The 20,558-nt window shown below is 32.9% G+C and overlaps 2 protein-coding genes across 2 annotated transcripts; one reads left to right on the forward strand and one right to left on the reverse strand.

Moving 5' to 3' along the window:
* The first annotated feature begins 734 nt into the window (after positions 1 to 734).
* Positions 735 to 15,850, forward strand: LOC111682395 (protein kinase C-binding protein 1). Its single transcript, XM_023444346.2, has 7 exons — positions 735 to 1,378; positions 5,251 to 6,451; positions 6,512 to 6,828; positions 9,211 to 9,380; positions 9,454 to 9,535; positions 12,815 to 12,992; positions 13,065 to 15,850. Exons 2-7 carry the CDS (start codon positions 5,272 to 5,274, stop codon positions 15,848 to 15,850), a joined length of 4,713 nt encoding a protein of 1,570 aa, XP_023300114.2. The 5' UTR covers positions 735 to 1,378; positions 5,251 to 5,271.
* Positions 15,851 to 16,956: 1,106 nt separating this feature from the next.
* LOC124419327 (protein kinase C-binding protein 1-like) lies at positions 16,957 to 17,891 on the reverse strand. The gene is made up of 2 exons (XM_046948147.1): positions 17,414 to 17,891; positions 16,957 to 17,349 (listed from the first exon to the last, which is right to left on the reverse strand). Exons 1-2 carry the CDS (start codon positions 17,831 to 17,833, stop codon positions 16,972 to 16,974), a joined length of 798 nt encoding a protein of 265 aa, XP_046804103.1. The 5' UTR covers positions 17,834 to 17,891; the 3' UTR covers positions 16,957 to 16,971.
* Between the last annotated feature and the right edge of the window lie 2,667 nt (positions 17,892 to 20,558).

Genomic DNA, 20,558 nt, shown 5'->3' on the forward strand with positions numbered 1-20,558 from the left:
AACAATACATATATTAGTCAAAAGGCTTGTCTATAAATAGTCAATAGATTGGATTGGATAGACTAGTCAAAAGACGAACACCATTATAATAGTTTTATTTTTTACAGTGTATTCAGAGATCAATGCGGCCAAGGATATTGAGGTGTATTTTAGCTAACTCATAATTCACCACACAGTTTTATATATTATAATTCACCACACAATTTGAAGTGTTTAAGAGATGCCAGTCCTGATTAAATTAAACATCAGTGATTTGATTTTAAATATTTTTAAAGAAATCCTTGAACATTTTTAATTTATATAGAAAAATTTAACATATGATTCCATTAGATTTAATACTTGTAATGTATTTATTTATATTTGAAAGTTTTAGAATTAATCTGTCAAATACATTTTTGGAACATGAAAGATTGAAATTTCCTATAAAGGAATATAGCTCAAACTCAATTATTAAAATAGAAACTCGCAGATTAAAACATTTTTATAACTATTAACAAAAGCGTTGGCCAGAATTTTGTTTGGCTTTTTGTCCCTTTCAATTTAATGCTACAAACTAATGTGTTGTAACGCAATGTAAATATTCTGGCTTAAAAACAACTTTTTTTACATACATCCGTTAATATTTGTTAAAAAATACTCGAAAATGCAATAAAAACCGCTATTGTTAAAATATATTTTAAGCCGCAGCCAAAAATGTTTAGTGTCAGCCGCCGCCAAAAGTTTTGTTTGGCGCAGGCTTCTGTGCTGCACAATACAAAACAGCATCGTATTTGAACTCTATTATTGCTCTTAAATAATATTAAATAAAATGTAAATTTGAACAATAAAATAAATACTTTTATGCAAAAAGAAACATAAATTATACTTACAACAAAATCAAATTGCAACTTAATAAAAACAAAACTAATATTTGCAAATATGCAATAATTTCGTATAAAACGAAAAAATATTGGAAAGAAAAAAAAAAAAGAAAATACAAATAAAACAAGAAGAGAGTGAAGAAGAAGAAGCAGCAGCAGAAAAGTCATATAAAACAGGAAATATTCAACACACAACATAAAAGTCTGAAAAGCAAATGGCCATTGAAGACGACAAATAACTTAGAAAAATGTATTTATTGGTTCATTTTTGGTCCACAAAAGTAATATAGTTAGATACACGCAATTAAATACAAACTTTTACAATTGATTAAAGTGAAAAAAGTTGCTTAAGTAAAGTAGATAACAACGTTTATTTTTGATTAGCAAGTATAAGACAAGAACTCTTGTCCACATCTTGTAAAGGAATTTGAAGACGTGTGAGTGCTTTTTTATTGGTCGAGGAAGTGTTTTTCAATATTGTTGGAAACATTCTACAGGCCATATGATATAATTAGATGGTATGTTTTACTTATTTTCTATAAAATTTTACTACAATTAAACTATATTTTATTGTTTTTCCTTTTTATTTATAATCTAATGGGCAAATCTGTGTGTGCTCTGTTGGTTGTACTCTTCCAACGATGCCAACATGTAACAGAGTACAATATAACCAGTGAGTAAGTGGTCGTCACTTTTGTCGCATTGTTGGGTTAGTATCTTTGACTACAAATTCTGTTGTACACACAACATTTGTTTGGTATTGGTATAGGTATATGAAGGGGTCTTCGTTTATTAGTCGTATTGCCTGACTGTCTGTCGTCTATTTATTTTTTGCAATCGTTAAATAATATTTTACTTTTAAATATTAACTTGTTTGACTTTTTGCACAAATTTTCCTTTTTACAAAAGCTACCTTAGACAAAGTACTTGTGCTATTTAAAATCCTAAACAAATCTCATTTAGCTTTAGTTTAATGGTTAAAAGTTATTTGCAATTATTGTTGTTTAAAAAAATGTTGCTATTTTATTCTGATTACATATCAATTAAAAAACTTTCACATGTCTACAAACAAATCTGTATTGTGATAATCGTTTTTAGGTTAGATTTTGAAATATGTTCTAACAAGTTTAGAAAAAAGGGGTTTGTTCATAAATTTGGCAATATTGCATGACAATAAAAATTAACAGCATAGTTGGTATTGCTTTATGTCGAAAGATTGTTTTTGTGTAACATCTGCAGTTTTAGCATCTGGAAATTATAAACGAATAACGAATTTAAGTATTGCACAATTCCAGATAATAAAAATACATATATTCCGATAGACAGTCATACATACATATCTATTCTAACTTCAAATTTCTCTCCCATGTATCTAGCAGCTCAAGCTTGAACAAGTTAACAATTTTCTTTACATTCAATTAATTTTTTGTATAAAATTATTAGTTATATTAAAATTTACATGATAAAATTATGTAAAAATATATACATATCACATAAAAATACTATTTAGTCAACAGTTTTATGTATGGCACTAAATTTTAGTGCAAAACTTAAAACTGGTTTTTAATTATATGTATCTTTTGTAGAATACTTTTCAGTTATAAAGATTTCATATTATCTTCGTGAGAATTGTATATATGTTTGTCGTTCAGCTTGAAATTTCTGTAATACAATTTTCCAAAAGAGTCATTGATGTACATTTGAGATTAACCATTCCCATGGAAATAATCTCTAAGGTCTAATCTTTTTTTCTCGAAAGTGGTGGGGAATACTTCTGCAGGAAGTTTTTTCCACATACGAACAGTGCGGTTAAAGAATGTATTTTCCCTGTAATGTGGTGGGTGTGTTCTTGAAGACAGTCGTGTGCTACGTAAAAATATAGGGGTATCGGGAACGAGTTCCCTAATTTCAGAGGAACACATTCCATTATAGTATTGGATACCCTACTGTCACCGATAAGTACCTTCACCCTCTCTTGTACGCGGTCTAGTAGCTCTAAAATAGACTTCGAAGCTCCGGCCCATACATAGGAGTTGTATTCCATTTTCGATCGGATATAAGTGGTGTAAATAGTGAGAAGATCAGATGGAGTGAAGTATGTCTTATATCGTTTCAAAGTGGGTCCCTGGCCATAGTAATTGTCAGAGAAACTTTATACCTGATGAACATACTAGGAATGTTGTAATTTGAGGGGAAGATGAAATTGACGTATTTACCGGTATCTCCCTTACAAACTCTAAGTCACTGGTTCAGATTGAACCAGTATGGTTTACTCAAACCACCGCGTTCCCGCGACAATTTGATCTTCGCTCCGGAACGACCCGAGTCATACTCGACCCAGCAACAGCTGTATCAACCGAATGTTTTTTCCCCAGGAAAGAACTATCGGCCACAGTCGAACTATTACAACAAAAACAACTCACACAACCTGCCTCACTTCGAGGTCAATTTGGCCTCTATAGGATACTCACAGTTCAAGCCTATTGTTAAGTTTTGCAGGGATAAGATAAGAATGCTGCTGTCGTTAATAACTGTACAACTGACAATCACGCCAGAAGATTGCCACTCGAAGATAATGATATAATTAGGAAAAGGAGGAAACAATACCTCACTTCCTCTGCTATTGCCCATTATTCAATGAAAGCGATAGCTCTCTGCTTTGGATAGGTCTATATGAGCCAATCATGATTGATTGAAAGCCTACCCTTCCTTAACTTTTCTGCAAGATTCAAATCTTCAATAGTTTTATCAGACATTTTAACGAGAAGCAAGGATGGGTAAACGTTAAAAATTAAAAAAAAATAAAAACAATATCAAAAATGAGCTATTATTTGTAACACTGATGCAAAGGACTTTTTCTGTCCTATATCGTTTATTAACTGGTACTTTTTGAGTTTTCTATTAACATTGAAATAAATGAGAACCTATAAAAAGGGACTTTTTGGTACTTTTTCATTCTTTAACTTGTACTCTCTGCGTTTCATTGTGAAATAAATGAATGTCTATAAAAGAGGATTTTTTGGAACTTTCTGGATACTATCGAATTATTAAATATATGGTCGCAAAATGATATTGTGCAAACTTTACCTCTTCTTTAGGAGGTGAAGGGTATAAAAATAGAAATATTTTTAAGACACTAAATATAACTTTTCTTAAAGAACTTATGTGATATGAAAAAGCTCCCAGCTTTTATAAAGATATAGGTATTTATCTTTTCCACAAAAAGATTTTTTTATTACGATTAAGTTCTAATAAATTTTCCAGCTTAAAATTTTCAAAAAAACTTTTAAAAGTTATCAGAAAATGAACTGGTGAAGATTCTGAATATATCATAGTCCAAAAGGTTATCAGAGGAAACTGAGAGAAATAAGAAATTTTCAAAATGAATAAAGTAACACGTATCCTAGTGTTATGGAAATAATTAAATTTGCAACAGTTTTAAATAAAAAAATATTCCTTTACAAATAACAATTTGAAAATTTTTTATCATAATTAAAAAAATAAGTCTCCACTGCAAACAACTAATTAAAAAAAGTTTCTATATTAAGCTCTCACTTAAAACAAATGAGTAGTATACAACAAGAATCTCCAAATACTTATACAACAAGAGCAACAAATACTATAAACGTTTATTATTATTCTATCTATCAAGTCTACAAAATTTTGTATGCCATGTGGTAGTTTTTGTTTTTGTTACTCTTGTTATTGGTATAAACAGCCAACGAGCCACGACCAGTCAGTCAGTCACTCTGAGTAAGATTGTGTTTGGTTGGTATTGCTTGGCTCCCATTTTGCGTATATATTTATTTTGTATATTACTTTTTTTAATTTTTGTTTTTATTATTATTATTTTTTTTGCTGTTTTATTTATATGTTTTTTTTATTTCGTTCATTCGTTCGTTTATTCATTCGTTTGTTCGTTTCATTTCTTTTTTGATTATAATAATGTTGATGTATGATGATGATGATGATGTTGTTGGTTGCTGGTTGTTTGTACTCGTACTCACTTCTCTAGTTGTAGTATTAGTACATACTGGTAGTGTAGAACAAGCGTAAACACTGACAACCCACGATTCGGTCGGTACATTATAATACCTATAAATTCAAAAACATTCTTCTTCGTACATTCGTATGTCGGCATTATTTTAGTTGTGGTCTCTGCATAACAAATTGCACTTACGAGCGAGCGAATTAAAAAAAAGAAAATTTACGAAAGAAAAAAGTGGATTAATGTGGGCTGACATTATAATAGAAACAAAATACTTTCTGCAACAACTACTTACTACACGACACCTTCGAAACTTATGTAATTTAATTAATAATTAAAAAAATTGCAATTATATTTTCTAATCTCCTACTCTCTTTCTCACTCTCTACTCTTAACTTACAGATTGCTTGACACTTTGACAATATGGAAAATAATATCGATAGAACAGCAGATGAAAGTCTCGATTCAGTACCACAACCAACATACGAAGCATTGGAAGAAGCCGAAGATGTGGAAGAATGTAATAGTATAAGTCAGACTATGGAATCAGAAGTCCATTTAAATGATTATGTAGTCGAGGAAAAAGACAATGAAGATGAGGATGATGTTGATGGTGATGATGATGATGGTCAATCTGATTCAGATCATGAAATGGAAAAAGAATCTAAAGATGATGAACATTCAGATTCGGATCATGACATGACAAAAGAATCTAAAGAAGAACCTTCATTAACTTCAACCTCAGGCACCCATCATAATGAAAATAACGTGCCACATTCAAATGAAGGCAATCGTATTGAAGATGAAGATTTCTCTTTGGAATACGATGAAGAGGAAGATATGTGTGATGAATTTGCTCAAGAAGGTTCACAAGGTTCATATGTAGAACATATTACAGCCGATAATAAAAATAGTGATCCTTTAATAGTACAGGGTAATGATGGCATGATTAAGAAAATTAAAATCTGCAATACTTCAAAAGAAGTAGCCAACGATAAGACAGAAATTAAAACAAAAAAATCTTTAAATAGTTCTCATATTGATGGGCATAATCCAAAACTACAGCCGCGCAGTAGTACTCCCATGTCAAGGGAATATTTAGCATTACAAAGATCTGTAAATGAATCAAAAATATTAACAGAATTTGTTACTGAAGTAGCGAATGAAAAACCGCGCAAAGTTAGATCTAAAGATACAACACCCACAGCAGAACATTCGTATTCGACAACAGTGAGAAAAAGTAATCAATTGACACCGGAAAAAGTCCATCCAGATGATAGATATCATAGTATTAGTCCTTCACAGGGTAAACGTCAGCATAGCAAACGTTTTGTGCCCCTTAAGGAAAGTGATTGTGATGCAGATTCCTCTTCTCATTTAAGGCCAAGATCTCGCAGTAAAAGTATGCACAATACTGAACTAAATCAGACGGGTTCACATAAAAAACTTAAGAAATGGCCCTCAGAGGAACGTATACACAAACGAACAAATATGCGTTCAGAAAATTCGGAATTTGCTCAAAAACAAATGGAATTTCTACAACGTGTTATTCATGCTTGCGAAAATCCCGGTAGTCGTTCAAGATCACGTTCACGTTCAGATGGTAGATCAATGTCAGGTGGTAGAAAAACTCCTAACTCAATTAATGAACCTACTTTTGCAGGAGGTACAACGGGCAGTGGTGGTGTAGTACAACAACAGCAGTTGCAGCAGCAGCAACAACCACAACAAAAAACTCATAAAAGTAGTAGTAAAGATCGTAATTCGAAACGTAATAAATATGAGATGAGTTCGGAAAATGACGAACAACAACAGATGTCTCAACTTTTGGGAGAAAATGTCAATGAACAGGCCGATGATGAATCGGTTAATGAAAGTCAGGCTTCACTAATGGGCATAAGTTCATTGGGTGACGCTACGCTGGGGGATAATGACGAAGTGGAAGCACGTTTGAAATCGATTTGGCAACCGGCACCTAAGGTAAGAACTTTTGAAAGGACAGTCTAAAATAAGAAAAGAAATGAATTTTCCGATAGTATGATAGCTTTCCTTTTAAGCAATAGCTTTTTTTTTTAGATAAGCTGTTCGTAATCTTAAAAAGCTCTTTAAAAGAAAAAGTTTAATTTTCTTTAAGAAATACTAAGAAATTTTGAAAAAATGAGGTCCTTGTGCTCCCTTTGATATATCTGAAAGGATTTGAAAACAAAAATAAAACAGGAAATAAACAGTTTAGGCAGAATTGTTGTAAGTAAATTTAGTGTAGACATGAATTCATAAAGATGCAAGAACAAGAGTCAAAAACTCAAATAGAGTCGTTATCGAACCAAGACTTGAGAACAAAAATCTACCTAAAAGATTATTCTGTAATACCAAAGCCTTCTTTTTGCCTTTGTATTAACATACAAAGTTCTACCAAAACAAAATGTGGACCATTCACTAGCCGCCAATACTTTGGGCATCTACAAAAAAATAAACCTTAATAAAACCGTTGCGCTTAGTGATACCCCTAAAAGAGATTCAATGCTGCCAAAATACTGTACTAAGAACAGTTATGGATTGATTGTACAGGTTCTCCAAGTCAATGAATGCAGTGGTATGTAGACAGAGAAGGCATTATAACTTACATTAATATGTCTAGTATACGTTAGACCAAACCTCGTATACGGCGACTTCGAATACAATTCATTGCATGTCGTACTTAAAGGAAAACCATCTAGATGTAGCAATAGTCTTAATGCCTTCTGTTCTCGTATAGGCAATGTCATCCCATATATATTTAACTCCTAATTCAATCCTACTTCACTTGATTAATATAAAGTTTTAGCTGCTCTCATGGCAAAAGGTTCTTCGCACCGGAATGACTTGGAGTTAGATAGAGTCTTTTTTACAGTCTCATAGCTTTCGAAATTATGACAATGAAGTTTCTCAAGAAAATTGGCTTGGTTGTATGTAATGCTCGCCTGTCAATATCTTTTAACCTAGATGCTTTCTGTTTCTGAGTGAAGATCGTATTGATGTAGGAACGGGTTGGCTTGGTTGTTGTAACAGCTTAAACTATACATACAATTTTTAATCCAGGGGTTCTGAGCTTATGTCCAAGCCATGATATTTGGCTACTTTAATAGGGTCAGTCCATAATTTCATTGGGCTAAGTGAAGTAGGGTGTGCTGGTTAGTTGAATATGTATGGAATATGTGAATGTGTATCATGGAGACCCTGTCCACATGCTGGGCATATATTGGGGACGGCATGGTCTTTGCGGGACCAGTAGGCGTTGAGCCTATAGCTCCATCCCGTTCTTAGTTGTGTCAGAGCAACTCCTGTTTTCCGCGGCAGATTCTTCTCAATTTTTGCTATGGGGCGGTGGGCGACCTTCAAGCACGACATTCATGCGGTAACCTGAAACCGCGGTATTGATGGCATCCCTATGAATGAATGTCATTCAAAGCTGCTGTATACGAAGTCCGATCTAAGGGATCCTGCACATACCTTCGCATGTTCTCCTCGTATACACGAAGGTCCTTCCTGATATGCCTCGGGGGAGCATCCAACTGTGTGATGTTAAAGTTGGGATGACTCCTCCGGTGACTGCTGTTTGGTCAGCATGAAATTATGTTCCTTGATTGGGACGACCTTTGTTTCCCCCTCTAGGTGGTGCTTTGAGGTTATTTGCATGCAGTCCTTTACAGTTCTTAGGGCAGCATTGGGAATCACTCAGCGAAGGAGACCACACTGGAGCAGCATAATTGGCCAATGACCGGTTAATTGTTTTATAGGTAGCCAACAAGGTTTCTTTGTCTATTCCTCAGGTTGGCTTAGTTGTCTATAATGCTCGCATTTATGTGAGGTCTGTTAGATTACAAGCCTATAGAATATAACCTAGATACTTTGAATTAAGGTAAATGGGTTGACAACCCTTGTAAGAGTAACTTCAGGTCGTTCCGCTAGAACCAGACTCAGTCCTGAAGACCTTTGGTCTCATGTTTTCAACGACTCAGAACCATTGTTATTTAAAATTTGTTTATTGTATTAGCTGCTACAACAACAACAACTTATATGCTGTTTTACGTGTTACAATTCCGTCAAAAAGAAGATTCCTTGGTATACAATTGATAAAAGTAAATTTTGTAATTTTATTTTTAGAAATTTTTGGATAAAATTGCAAAAATTTATATGTTTTTTCCCACATTCAAATTTCACAACTAACAATTAAGAAATAGCAAAAAATAAATTATCTACTCCTCATGATGATTCATGCGATATATATTTAAATAAATACTTTTTTAATGATCATCTTCTTTTTTCTTCTGCTTTTGTATTTTTAAACTTAACAAAAAACATCTTTTTTTGTTTATTTCATAGCCCGGCTATGACAGCTTTTGCTGGAAATGCCACGAAAACGAAGTGAATTTATGTTGCTGCAAATGTATACGTAGTTTTCATGCAGCCTGTGTTAAAATTAATAAATTTGACAATATATGGTTGTGTCCCGAATGTACCACTGTTGATAATATGCTAAATAATCCAAAAAGGTAAGTTTTATTTTCTAAAAAAAATAATAAATATATATTAACAGTTATTTATACAAAATTATCTATTCATAAGGTCACGACGTAATGAACTATCTTTGGATTTGCTGAGTCAATTATTGTCGTTTGCTTTAAAACGTATGCGTTATACTAAAGGGGTAAGTTGTGTTTTTATAAAATAAATATTTAATTATTCATTTAGAGCTTGATTTTCTATTAATGTTTGATAAACAATAAATGATAGTATTTGCAAAATTTTGTCCTTGAAAGATATTTTTTATTGAAATTATTTAAAAGACCCGAACTCTAATACAACATATGTTTTTATTTTTGTTTCAAAAGTGTTAATGTTTATTATATAAATTCTATAGAAATCGTTGCATTAAATTGTAATCGATATTTGCTTTCGATGGTTATCGAAAATTATGTCTTAATGAATGTTTTATGTTTGCAAAAATATATATTTCTAACTTTGTTTTGAATTTCTAATTTCAAAACTAAAGAAAACTTAACACTTAAAATATTTAACTTAACATAAATATTTAATAAATTTGTATAAATAACTTCTGTCTACTTTTGTTTGTTTAATTAGCGTTTTCTTTTATTTCTATATTTGTATATGTTTTCTTTATTTTTAATTCTCTTTTTTTACTTTTTCTCATTATTCACTCTCTTACTCTCAAACAAAACATTGAAATTTGTCCTCTTTTTGTTTTCTTTCACTCTCACATTAACTCAAACATACTCACTCGTTTAAATGTTTGTTTGTCTTTTTACATTCATGTCAATAATTAATTTGTAATTTTAGTATATGTATGTACAAATCAAATTGAGGTTATGTTTATTTGCTATTTTTTTATTTTAATTGAACAAAGAATTACATATTGTTTTTCTTGTGTTCATTATAATACGCATTTTTTATCTATAAAACCATAGCGAAATGCAAAGATTATTGTTGAATATTGATATTATGCAAAATTTAAAATATTTTTTAGTACCATTATATAGAAAGCTTATTTTCAAAAAGTGTTGACTGAATAATGTAAAAAAACATTCAATCTTAAATTTTCTGTTCAAATCACTTCTTGTGTTTTACAGTATTTTTTAGATTATAGTACTATCTCCATCCTACTCTGCGTGTGGATAGCAAACGAACATTGGAAAACACTAAATATTCTGATCTTTCTGATCTAGCGAATGTTCAATTTTAAGGATATTGCATTTTTGAATGTATCTAAATCGATATGATGATAAAATGTGGGTTCTTTCTTCTTGTTTCAATTTCCTTTCAATTTGCTTCTTTTGTTGTTACTGTAGCAGCGTCACTTGTAAAGTCGATGTTAACAATTCCTGATTAATGATTGTTTAACTCCAAAGGATCAATTGTCTTTGATACATATTTACTTCTAATTCGTTTTCTCTTTTATTCCTCACCTTTTTTTATTAGTCTTCTGTAATAACAAGCACAAGGCACCTTTTGGACCCGAAAGTTTTTGTGACAATCTGTGTGCAATTACAGCCTAATGAACTTAAGCTAGATCACTGTTTGACAGCTGTACAGCCGAAAGACAAAACACTATAGAATTCTAACAAGAAGAATAATTTCTAGAAGAGTATCAACAATTTTCAAAAAATTTTATGAGTCTGTCTGTGAGTTTTGAAACATTTTTGATTTGAATTGCTGATTGCTTTGTATTGTCGCTTTCTGTGTCTGTGGTTGGAAGTTGGAGCTGGAAACTGTACTACCTTAGTCTGTTGTTGTTGTACATCAATCTACAATTCTACATCAATGTCCAGGCCTAAAAACTGGATGTGAAGTAGGGTTGGCTGAGCAGTTGAATATGTGGTGGGTGTCATGAGGGCCGTGACCACATGCAGGACATTCGTTGGGAACAGCACGGTCTAAACGTGACCAGTAGGCATTGAGCCTGTTGCTCCATCCCGATCTTAGTTGTGCCAAAACTGCTCTTGTTTTCCGCGGCAGGTTTTCTTCCGTGTCTTAGTCGGTTGTTGTTGTAGCAGCGACACGTGTAAAGTCGGTGTTGCTGGGTTGACAAGCCTTGATTGTTGTTCGTTGAACACCGAGTGAGGACTTTGATAATAGGCAAAGCAATAGTTTAAAGTGCCAGGGGCGATAGGTTCATTGTTAGGGAAACTGTATCAATCGGTTCTTAATTGTTGCGTAATTGATTCTCACGATCCGATATCGTAGAGGGGATTGTTCGTTAAGGATTCTATTGCATCTGTGACCGTCTTTTAACGCAATATTTTCCGGGAACTTGTGTTAGACAGTCTTTCGATGGTATATCGTCTTGGATATTGTTATGAAAGCGCCCAAAAGGGGGGAGGAGAATATTCTTTATTAGAATCTGATAGTTGAGGAGGTTAAGTATATCAATAGGAACATTAAGATCAACAACATATAACGTTCATTGTCTGACTGATACCAACCCGTTTTCTACACTTTTTCCACAAATGTCTTCTTTTTGATATCCGCTAGCTATTCGGATTGCATTATTCCGGGCCACAGTGACATTGGGAGTCATTGAGGAAAGAGCTCCATACTGGGCATAATTGAGAAGAGACGCTATATATTTAGAAGATTTTTGACTTCTAAACTGGACAAACACATGTCTGTCACAGAGATAGTTAGCTATCCAGGATGTGTCGAGTTTGTAATGTCGTTGATTAGTATCGAGTGTTTGAGTGACCGTATTAAAGACTTTGGATAAATCCAGGTCGGCGTTGCTGATTAAGACCACTGCAGATCTCTGAAGTTATCTGTGTTAAGGCTGTTGCAATACTGTGAATCCATACTGCTGATTGATGAGTGGGAAATTAGTTTTGTATACAACTTGTATACTATAAATATGTATATACATCCGCTAGGAGACCTAAGAGGATCTTTAGTGGTTCCCTTTAAGAAGGAACAAGAAAAGTATATAGAAAGAAGATGAAAAATCGTAGAGATAAGTTTGAAATTAATGAATTTCTACCCTAATAGAGAAAGAATGTTAATATTATTGGAGGGGAATTCTACGAGGTCCTAAATAGTTAATCTGTACTGAACTACATGACATTTCAAGGCATTAAGAGCTATCATCTAATGTGTGTCTTTATCAGTTCCATAGCCTTCCAGATCGCTAAGATATCTGCCTGGAAAACACTACATTCATCCGGAAGTCTACATGACACCTTTATGTTGTAATCTACTAAATAAATTCCTGCACCTGTGCGGGGTGGGAAATACTTTTCCACGGTTGGTAGAGTAGTACTTTTGATTAGGGTTGTCCGGTTTTAGAAATGAGATAACAGCTGTGTTATCCCTATCATATTCGAATCTTTTTTTATATCATATTCGAACAACTTATTGCAGTAAGCCAGCAATGTTCAAGCCTATGTTCTATTATAAATCTTCTTATTTATTATCCTTTCAGCACTATAACTTTGTGATGCCCTATGAGGAGTCAACAATTTATAAAAAATACATAGTAAATCCCGTAACATTAACAGAACTGCAAACAAAAATCGAAGCAAAAGAATTTCGTTGTGCCGAAGAATTTGTTAATGAAACTAAATGGATGTTACACAATGCCTACATACTCAGCAGTCGCAGTAAGTTTAAAAATAAAAACAAATTTAGCAACAAAAAATTTTTCAATTATTTTTCTTTTTTTGTTTGTCTAGATAACACGAAAATTGTTTTAGCGGCCAAATCAATATTTAAAATATGTCGACAGGAAGCCAATGAAATTGAAACCTGTGCTGAATGTTATTTAAATGCTAATACTAGAACTGATTGGTTTGTCGATGTGTGTTCACAGCCTCATTTACTATTGTGGGCTAAGCTAAAGGGTTTTCCCTATTGGCCGGCCAAAGCTATGGGTTTGGGCCAGAACTCTTTGATAAATGTACGTTTCTTTGGTGAGCACGATAGAGCATTTGTGCCCTTGAAAGATTGTTTTCTATATTCGGAACAAGATCCCAATACGGCTACTGGAAAGAGAGCGGCTAGAGAATTGGCTGATTGTATTAAGGAAGTTGAAGAGCATGTGGAGAAAATTAGAACAAAAGTGGGAGGTTTTAAATATGCCCCATTCAAGACACCCTATGAGCCAGCAGAAGAAATGAAACAATTGGCAGAAATGATGCCGGGAGTAGAGGATTTTATTAAAAAACAACAGGGCATGATAATAAAACCTCCTTTACAATTTAAAATCTATAAAACTGCCGATAATAACTTGTCTATTGTGCAAAAAGCCTCACCTACGCCAGAATTACCCAGCAGCACTCATGATAGTGATGACAAGGAAAAGGAGAAAGAGAAGAAGAAAAAGTTATCAGGTGACAACAGTGATATTAAGAAATTAGAGGAATCTATAACCTCACCACCTAAATATAAAGTTGTAACAAAAGTTAGTTCAGATGACAGTAATTCTTCGAAACTAAGTACTGTTATATTAAAACGTAAGTCTATTAATGGGGATTCCAAGAAAACAAATGAGGAAGAAACGGTTGATTTACCTTTGCCCAAAATGACTAAAATTGAAGATCAGCCGTCCCTGGAGGAAGATGTAAACAAATTATACACCAAACGTAAAGCAGAAACTCAGGGAGTGGAAAAGCACAAAGCTAAACATACAAAATTAGAACCTAAAATACCCATAATGACGATCAAGACTTCAGTGGCAAAGGAACTAAACAGTGTTAGTGTCAACGAAAGTAATACAAAAACTACAATCGAATCACAAATTAATGAAAAGGAAACCGGAAAACAAGACAAAGAAACAACTTGTAATACACAAAAAGTTGTGGAAAGTTTAGTAAAACATAAGCAGGGAGTAACTATAAAGAAAGTTGCTAAAGAACAACAAAATTCCAATAGTCCAGAACAGATTTCCCTGAATAATTCTAAAGAAATACCAAAAGAAGGTGCTAAACAAATAAGTGAAGAGGAAAAGGCAAGAGAAAATCAAAAAGTTAATAATATTTTAAAAGGTTTAGTGCCATTTGTGGAAGTTAAACAGGAAGTACTTTCCGAAAATGAAGAGGAAGCTGAAAAAACACAGCAGAATAAAATAGTTGATAAAGAAACCGTCAAGAACCCTAACATCGAAAATTTACAAAAGTCACAAGATCCAAAAGAAAACAATGTACAGAAACACAATAACAATAGCAATAAAACAGAAAACAAAACTAACGAAAAACCTTTAGAGAAGGAGGAAACTATTGGGTTAATAACTCAGGTTAAAGAAGAGGTTTTAACTGATGAAGAGGAGGCAAATGTAAATGTAAATACTACTGCCAATCAAACCGCTTTAATAACTAAAGTAACTCCAAGCAGCAGCGGCAATATTATTGATATTCCAACTCCTACCACCACAGCAGGCGATGTACGTGTTGTGGGTGATACTACAATACAAAAGTTATCTAAAAATCCATATATTTACAGCACTAGCTCAAGTACCGTTAATAACACTAACAGTACAAGTAATGTAAATAGCGGCACTACAAAACGTTCCTCTTTAAAAGGTGTCCCCTATGGTCCACTACCAGCCTCGGCTTTTCCAAAATCCCTTATATCCAACAAATCATTCCAACAATCTGATATCAGCCTACAGCCTAGAGCTAAGAAATCTTTTCCACAACATTCTCCACCAATGGAAAAACTGAGACCCAGCACTAATCAAAATACAGCCTCACAAATGCCCTCCCAAACTATCAACCAACATTTGGATCAAAAGAGAACAATGTCGAAAAATACAATGGTAGCCATACCAGTAGATGTGGCCACAAATCGTGCCTCTACATCTGCGGGCACTATCATTATTGGCTCCATACCAGTACCACCTTTAACAGCCGTCTCGAAGTCGGTGCCATCAACGGTGGCACACAATTCCACAGCACGAAATTCTCCGGCCACCATAACCGTTTCGGGAACTGCCGGCAGTCTAACAACACCCTCTATATTGGCACAAGCTAAAACCTCTACAACAACAGTATCATCAGCCACTTCTAGTACCATTAGAAATTCTCCTATAACTGTAACATCGACATCTCTACTGGCACCATTAATCACATCATCGTCATCATTATCATCTACACCGTTGTCAACGACATTGAATCCCTTAACTATGACCACACCACCTCCTCTAGCAGGTTTATCCAACAGCAGTCTAATTGGAACACCTCTAACAAATGGTATTAATGATGTAAATAATACGTCAACACTTTCTTCTTCGCCAGCAACACAACAGCCCTCTACGGATACACATCTATTAGGTGGTCTGGTTACGCCTACATTAGCCTCAGCCATTACTGATGTTATTTGTAGGGGTCCACCAAAGTTAGCAGCTCGGCCAAGTGGCCCGCTACAATCAGAAGGTCATCCTATGTTTCCATCGCAGGCGGGACCTGTGTGCAAACGTTTGGTGGAGAATGTCCATAAGGTAAGTGAAAAAGATGTTTTATAGACAAAACTATAGCTGACTATAGACTAGACTATAGGCTATACACTAAACTATAGGCTAAACTATAGACTAGACTATAGACTAGATTATAGACTAGACTATAGACTAGACTATAGACTAGACTATACACTAGACTATAGACTAGACTATAGACTAGACTATAGACTAGACTATAGACTAGACTATAGACTAGACTATAGACTAGACTATAGACTAGACTATAGACTAGACTATAGACTAGACTATAGACTAGACTATAGACTAAACTATAGACTAGTCTATAGACTAGTCTATAGACTAGTCCATAGACTAGTCTATAGAGTAGCCTTTAGACTAGATTATAGACTAGACTATAGACTAGACTATAAACTAGACTATAGACTAGACTATAAATTAGACTAGACTATAGACTACAGTACAGACTAGACTACAGATTAGACTACAGATTATACTATAGACTAAGCTACAGACTACGCTATAGACTAGACTATAGACTTAACTATAGACTTGACTTAAGACTAGACTGTAGACTATAATATAGGCTAGACTACAAACTAGACTAGAGACTAGACTATATAATCGAGAAGTCGAGACTAGACTACAGTCGAAGTAGAAGTTGCTTAAGATATCCTTAGTCCTATAGTCGAATGTTAGGATACGTGGGTTGCTCAAAATAGTCTTAGTCCTATCTTTCGTTAGATTGGGTCAGAACAGTCGGGATACAATCATAGTCCTATCTATCAATTTCGATAAGTTCACCAGATAATGCACTAGTGTTAAGTCTAATGAATGTTTCGTATTTCGTCGGATATTTCTTTTATACGGATCTAATTATTACATGGAACCCTTATAGTAGAAACTGTAGACAATAATGTAGTCGGGACTATAGAGTGAACTATAGTCATATTTACAGAGTAAGCTATTGTCGGGAACAGACCTAAGTTAGGACTATAGACTAAATTTTAAATAAACATTTCTAATAAATATATTTACTTTCTTTTAAATAGGTTTTCGAAATACATACATATGTATATTAAATACATATAAAACCGCTAGACAGATTGTTTACACGTTTTTGCTATTTCTCTTCTCTCTCATTCAGGTTATCAGTTGAAATACTATTATTATGTATTGTTACTTATACTTTCAATGGAATGTCTGTGTACATTTTTTTTTTTTTTTTTTTTTTTTTTGTTAAAACTTACCGGTGCACTAAATCGTTGAACTGGTATACTGTATGTTGTATTACAACGCATTGTTTGATTATTTAGATTACTAGTTACCGGTCTTAAATATGTATTTGTTGGTAGTTTTAATACTTCGGTATTCGAACGTGACGCAGAGACTGGCGTGACTGTTGATATTGTTGATGACATCATATGATTTGCTGAATTCTTAGCACTACTTCCCTTCTCTTTCTTTTGAGTAATTGGTGTTGATTTATTAAAATTAGCCGATGAACTCAATGTTATGGTGCTATTCGTTTTAGTGGGATGATGACGCTAAAACAAACAAACAAAAATAAATTAATAAAATGTGGAAAATTTGAATTTTACTAAAGCTTACCTCTGGTGGTGTGGTATTAATGTTGGCACTACTATTACTTTCATTCAGACCAACGCGTGTTTGTGCACAAGTGTGTGAGTGACGCGACCAATGTAATTGCTGGCAAGGATAATCACAATATGAAGTGTTCCAACAACAATAGAAATTTGCTTCTCTAAAACAATTAGCACACCATTGCTTACGCTTTGTTTCCTCTACCGAACGTTTACGTTCCATTTCACATTGTTTACGTATTTCAATGGCTAGACGTGTCTTTTCATTCTCCATACTTTTACGCATTTCACACAACATTAGATCAGAAGTACGTTTTAGTTCGGCAATTTCTTGTTCGTATGCCTGTTTACTACGTTCCAATTCCATTGTGAGGAGAGTAACTTTTGCCTGAAGACTTGCATCGTCTCCTTGGGCCATTTCACCCATTGTATCTTCCACAACCGATATAAAGAAATCCGTTAGCTGAAAATTAAAGAATTTATATTGTTTTAATTAAGTTGCAATAAATTCCAAATATTTTAGTCCAGTCTATAGATTAGTGTTTAGTCTAGTCTATAGTCTAGTCTATAGACAAGTCTGTAGTCTAGTCTATAGTCTAGTCTATAGTCTAGTCTGTAGTCTAGTCTATAGTTTAGTCTATAGTCTAGTATATAGTCTAGTCTATAGTCTAGTCTATAGTCTAGTCTATAGTCTAGTCTATAGTCTAGTCTATAGTCTAGTCTATAGTCTAGTATATTGTCTAGTCTATAGTCTAGTCTATAGTCTAGTCTATAGTCTAGTCTATAGTCTAGTCTAGAGTCTAGTCTACAGTCTAGTCTATAGTCTAGTCTACAGTTTAGTCTATAGTCTAGTTTATAGTCTAATATATAGTCTGGTCTAGTAATATAGTCTGTAGTGTAGTCTATAGTCTAGTATATATTCTATAGTCTAGTCTAAAGTCTTATATATTTTATTCTATTGTATTGTCCGTAGTTTAGTTTATAGTCCAGTATGTAGTGTAGTCTGTAAATATGATCTATAATCCACTCTGTAGTCTAGTTCATAGTCTCTTGTCTAGTCTATAGTCTCGACTATTGTCTAGTCTCAGGACAATAGTTTGACAACAGTCCCGACATCTCTCTTGCAATCCCTACTTTTGCTTAGATCAACTATTTTGAATCCGTCTAAAGTCTCGACGTTTTAACAACCGTTTGATCTTTTCATATACTCAAAAAAATCTTTTTATTCCTTTCAGATGCCCATTACAACGCCAGCCAACAACAATAGTTCACAAACATATACGATTGTACAGCAAGGTAATAGTTGGGTAATGAGTAGTACACCCAATAATAGCAACAGTGGCAGTAACAACGTCAATAATTCTGCAACAAATTCAGCAACAATAGCAGCACCTACTGCAAGTGTACCACAAGTTCCAGGACAGCCACGTTCCGCTGGCAACAATGTGGGTTCCATAATGACAAATAAATCACAAAAAACACAAATACGTTATCATTAAAAAAAACTATTAAACATGTGTTAATTAACTTAACATAAAACATAAATGCATCGGTAGCATCCATACAACAACAGCAACTAAATATTACTTAATTATGACAGATTAAATGTGTGAAAAATTAAAATAAAAAATTGTGATATAAAATTCGTTTACTGGCTAACTGCATACAATTTCAAAAGTGTTGACTTCACTGTAAATAATTCATTTAATTATAAACTATTATGTATGTTAATACAAATATAGAATCATAAAAAGAAAGGAAAAAAAACAAACATGCAACGATTTTTCTTTGAAAAAACGCCAGCATTTTTTGTATATAATTTATAATAATATTTAATTAAGTAATTAGTTTTATAATTTTATTGTTATTATTTTATATTTAACTCTTAACTTAAAGGTTTAAAAAGGTATTCACTGTTTGTTTTTATAAAACGAATGATATTAAACAAGATTTAAATAACGCGAATGTAATTTCTCATATTTGGTATTTTAAAATAATTATGAAATTATTAAAGTGTTTCATTTTCTAAAGTATTGTTATGTTTAAAAGCATGAAAATAAATTCAGAACGGACTAGATTCTGTTATTAAAAAATTGTATAAAAATTGCCTTGAAGCCCAAGATTTGATCCTGCTAAAACATGAGTAAACTACAAAAGGATCCTTATTATTTTATCATTCGTTTTATAATTACAATTTGGATTTATTTAAAACATAAAAAATATCATAAACGTTCCATTAACTATTTATAACTTTGTACATACTTTACATACATACATCCATTTTTTATTTTCTTGTTTAAAAATTTAAATTCACACGTACATATGTATACATCTATTAATATCTAATGTATTTTATTTAAGCTAGAACTGTTATTATAAGCTTTTATTGAAACAACTTAAAAAAAAACAAAACAATATTAAAAACAATATACAGTACCTTATCATTAAGGTATTGGTTATTAACATCAAGAATAAATGAAATGAATTCAAAATATTTATAATATAAAATAGTTTTATTTAAAATTAGATAAAGCGTTGCTATAAATTATATTATTTAATTCAAATTTATTTTGTCCACTAATACCACTAAATAATGTGGTTTTTTACAAAATTCTGTTAAACAAACTTGCATGTCTTTAAAAAATTTACAAAATTGCTGCTTCGATTATCAAAAAAATATTTTCAAATGTACTTATTTCATACATTACATGGTAATGAGTTGTCGTTATCAATAACATAAATTACTATTTTTGTAGTCAATTGTCTAAAGCGAATGTCTAATAAGGAATTAATTGTGTTTTTCTAACCGTAATCGATTTTGGAAGTTCTTTCAAGAAATGTTGATATTTACATTTGTTCCAGATGGAATGATAAAATTACTTTTTAATGGGACATTGAATAAGAGAATAGACTAGCAAACATAAAAAATAACTATAAAGCCAGTTTTATTTTTTGGTCATCGTCGAACAAAAATAATTAGTTATTCACCCAAAAAGTAACTACTTACACTTTTCTCCAATATTACTTGCCTACTTACCGGGTAAGTAAAGATTTTTCTGGGTTATGTTCAGCAGTACAGTTGGTGTGAAATGAAGTCGAACTCACCACTGCCTCTTTGTGTATCATACACGCAGGTTGCAATTTTTTTACAA

Source organism: Lucilia cuprina, chromosome 4 (genome assembly GCF_022045245.1).
Source record: "Lucilia cuprina isolate Lc7/37 chromosome 4, ASM2204524v1, whole genome shotgun sequence".
NCBI lineage: Eukaryota > Metazoa > Arthropoda > Insecta > Diptera > Calliphoridae > Lucilia > Lucilia cuprina.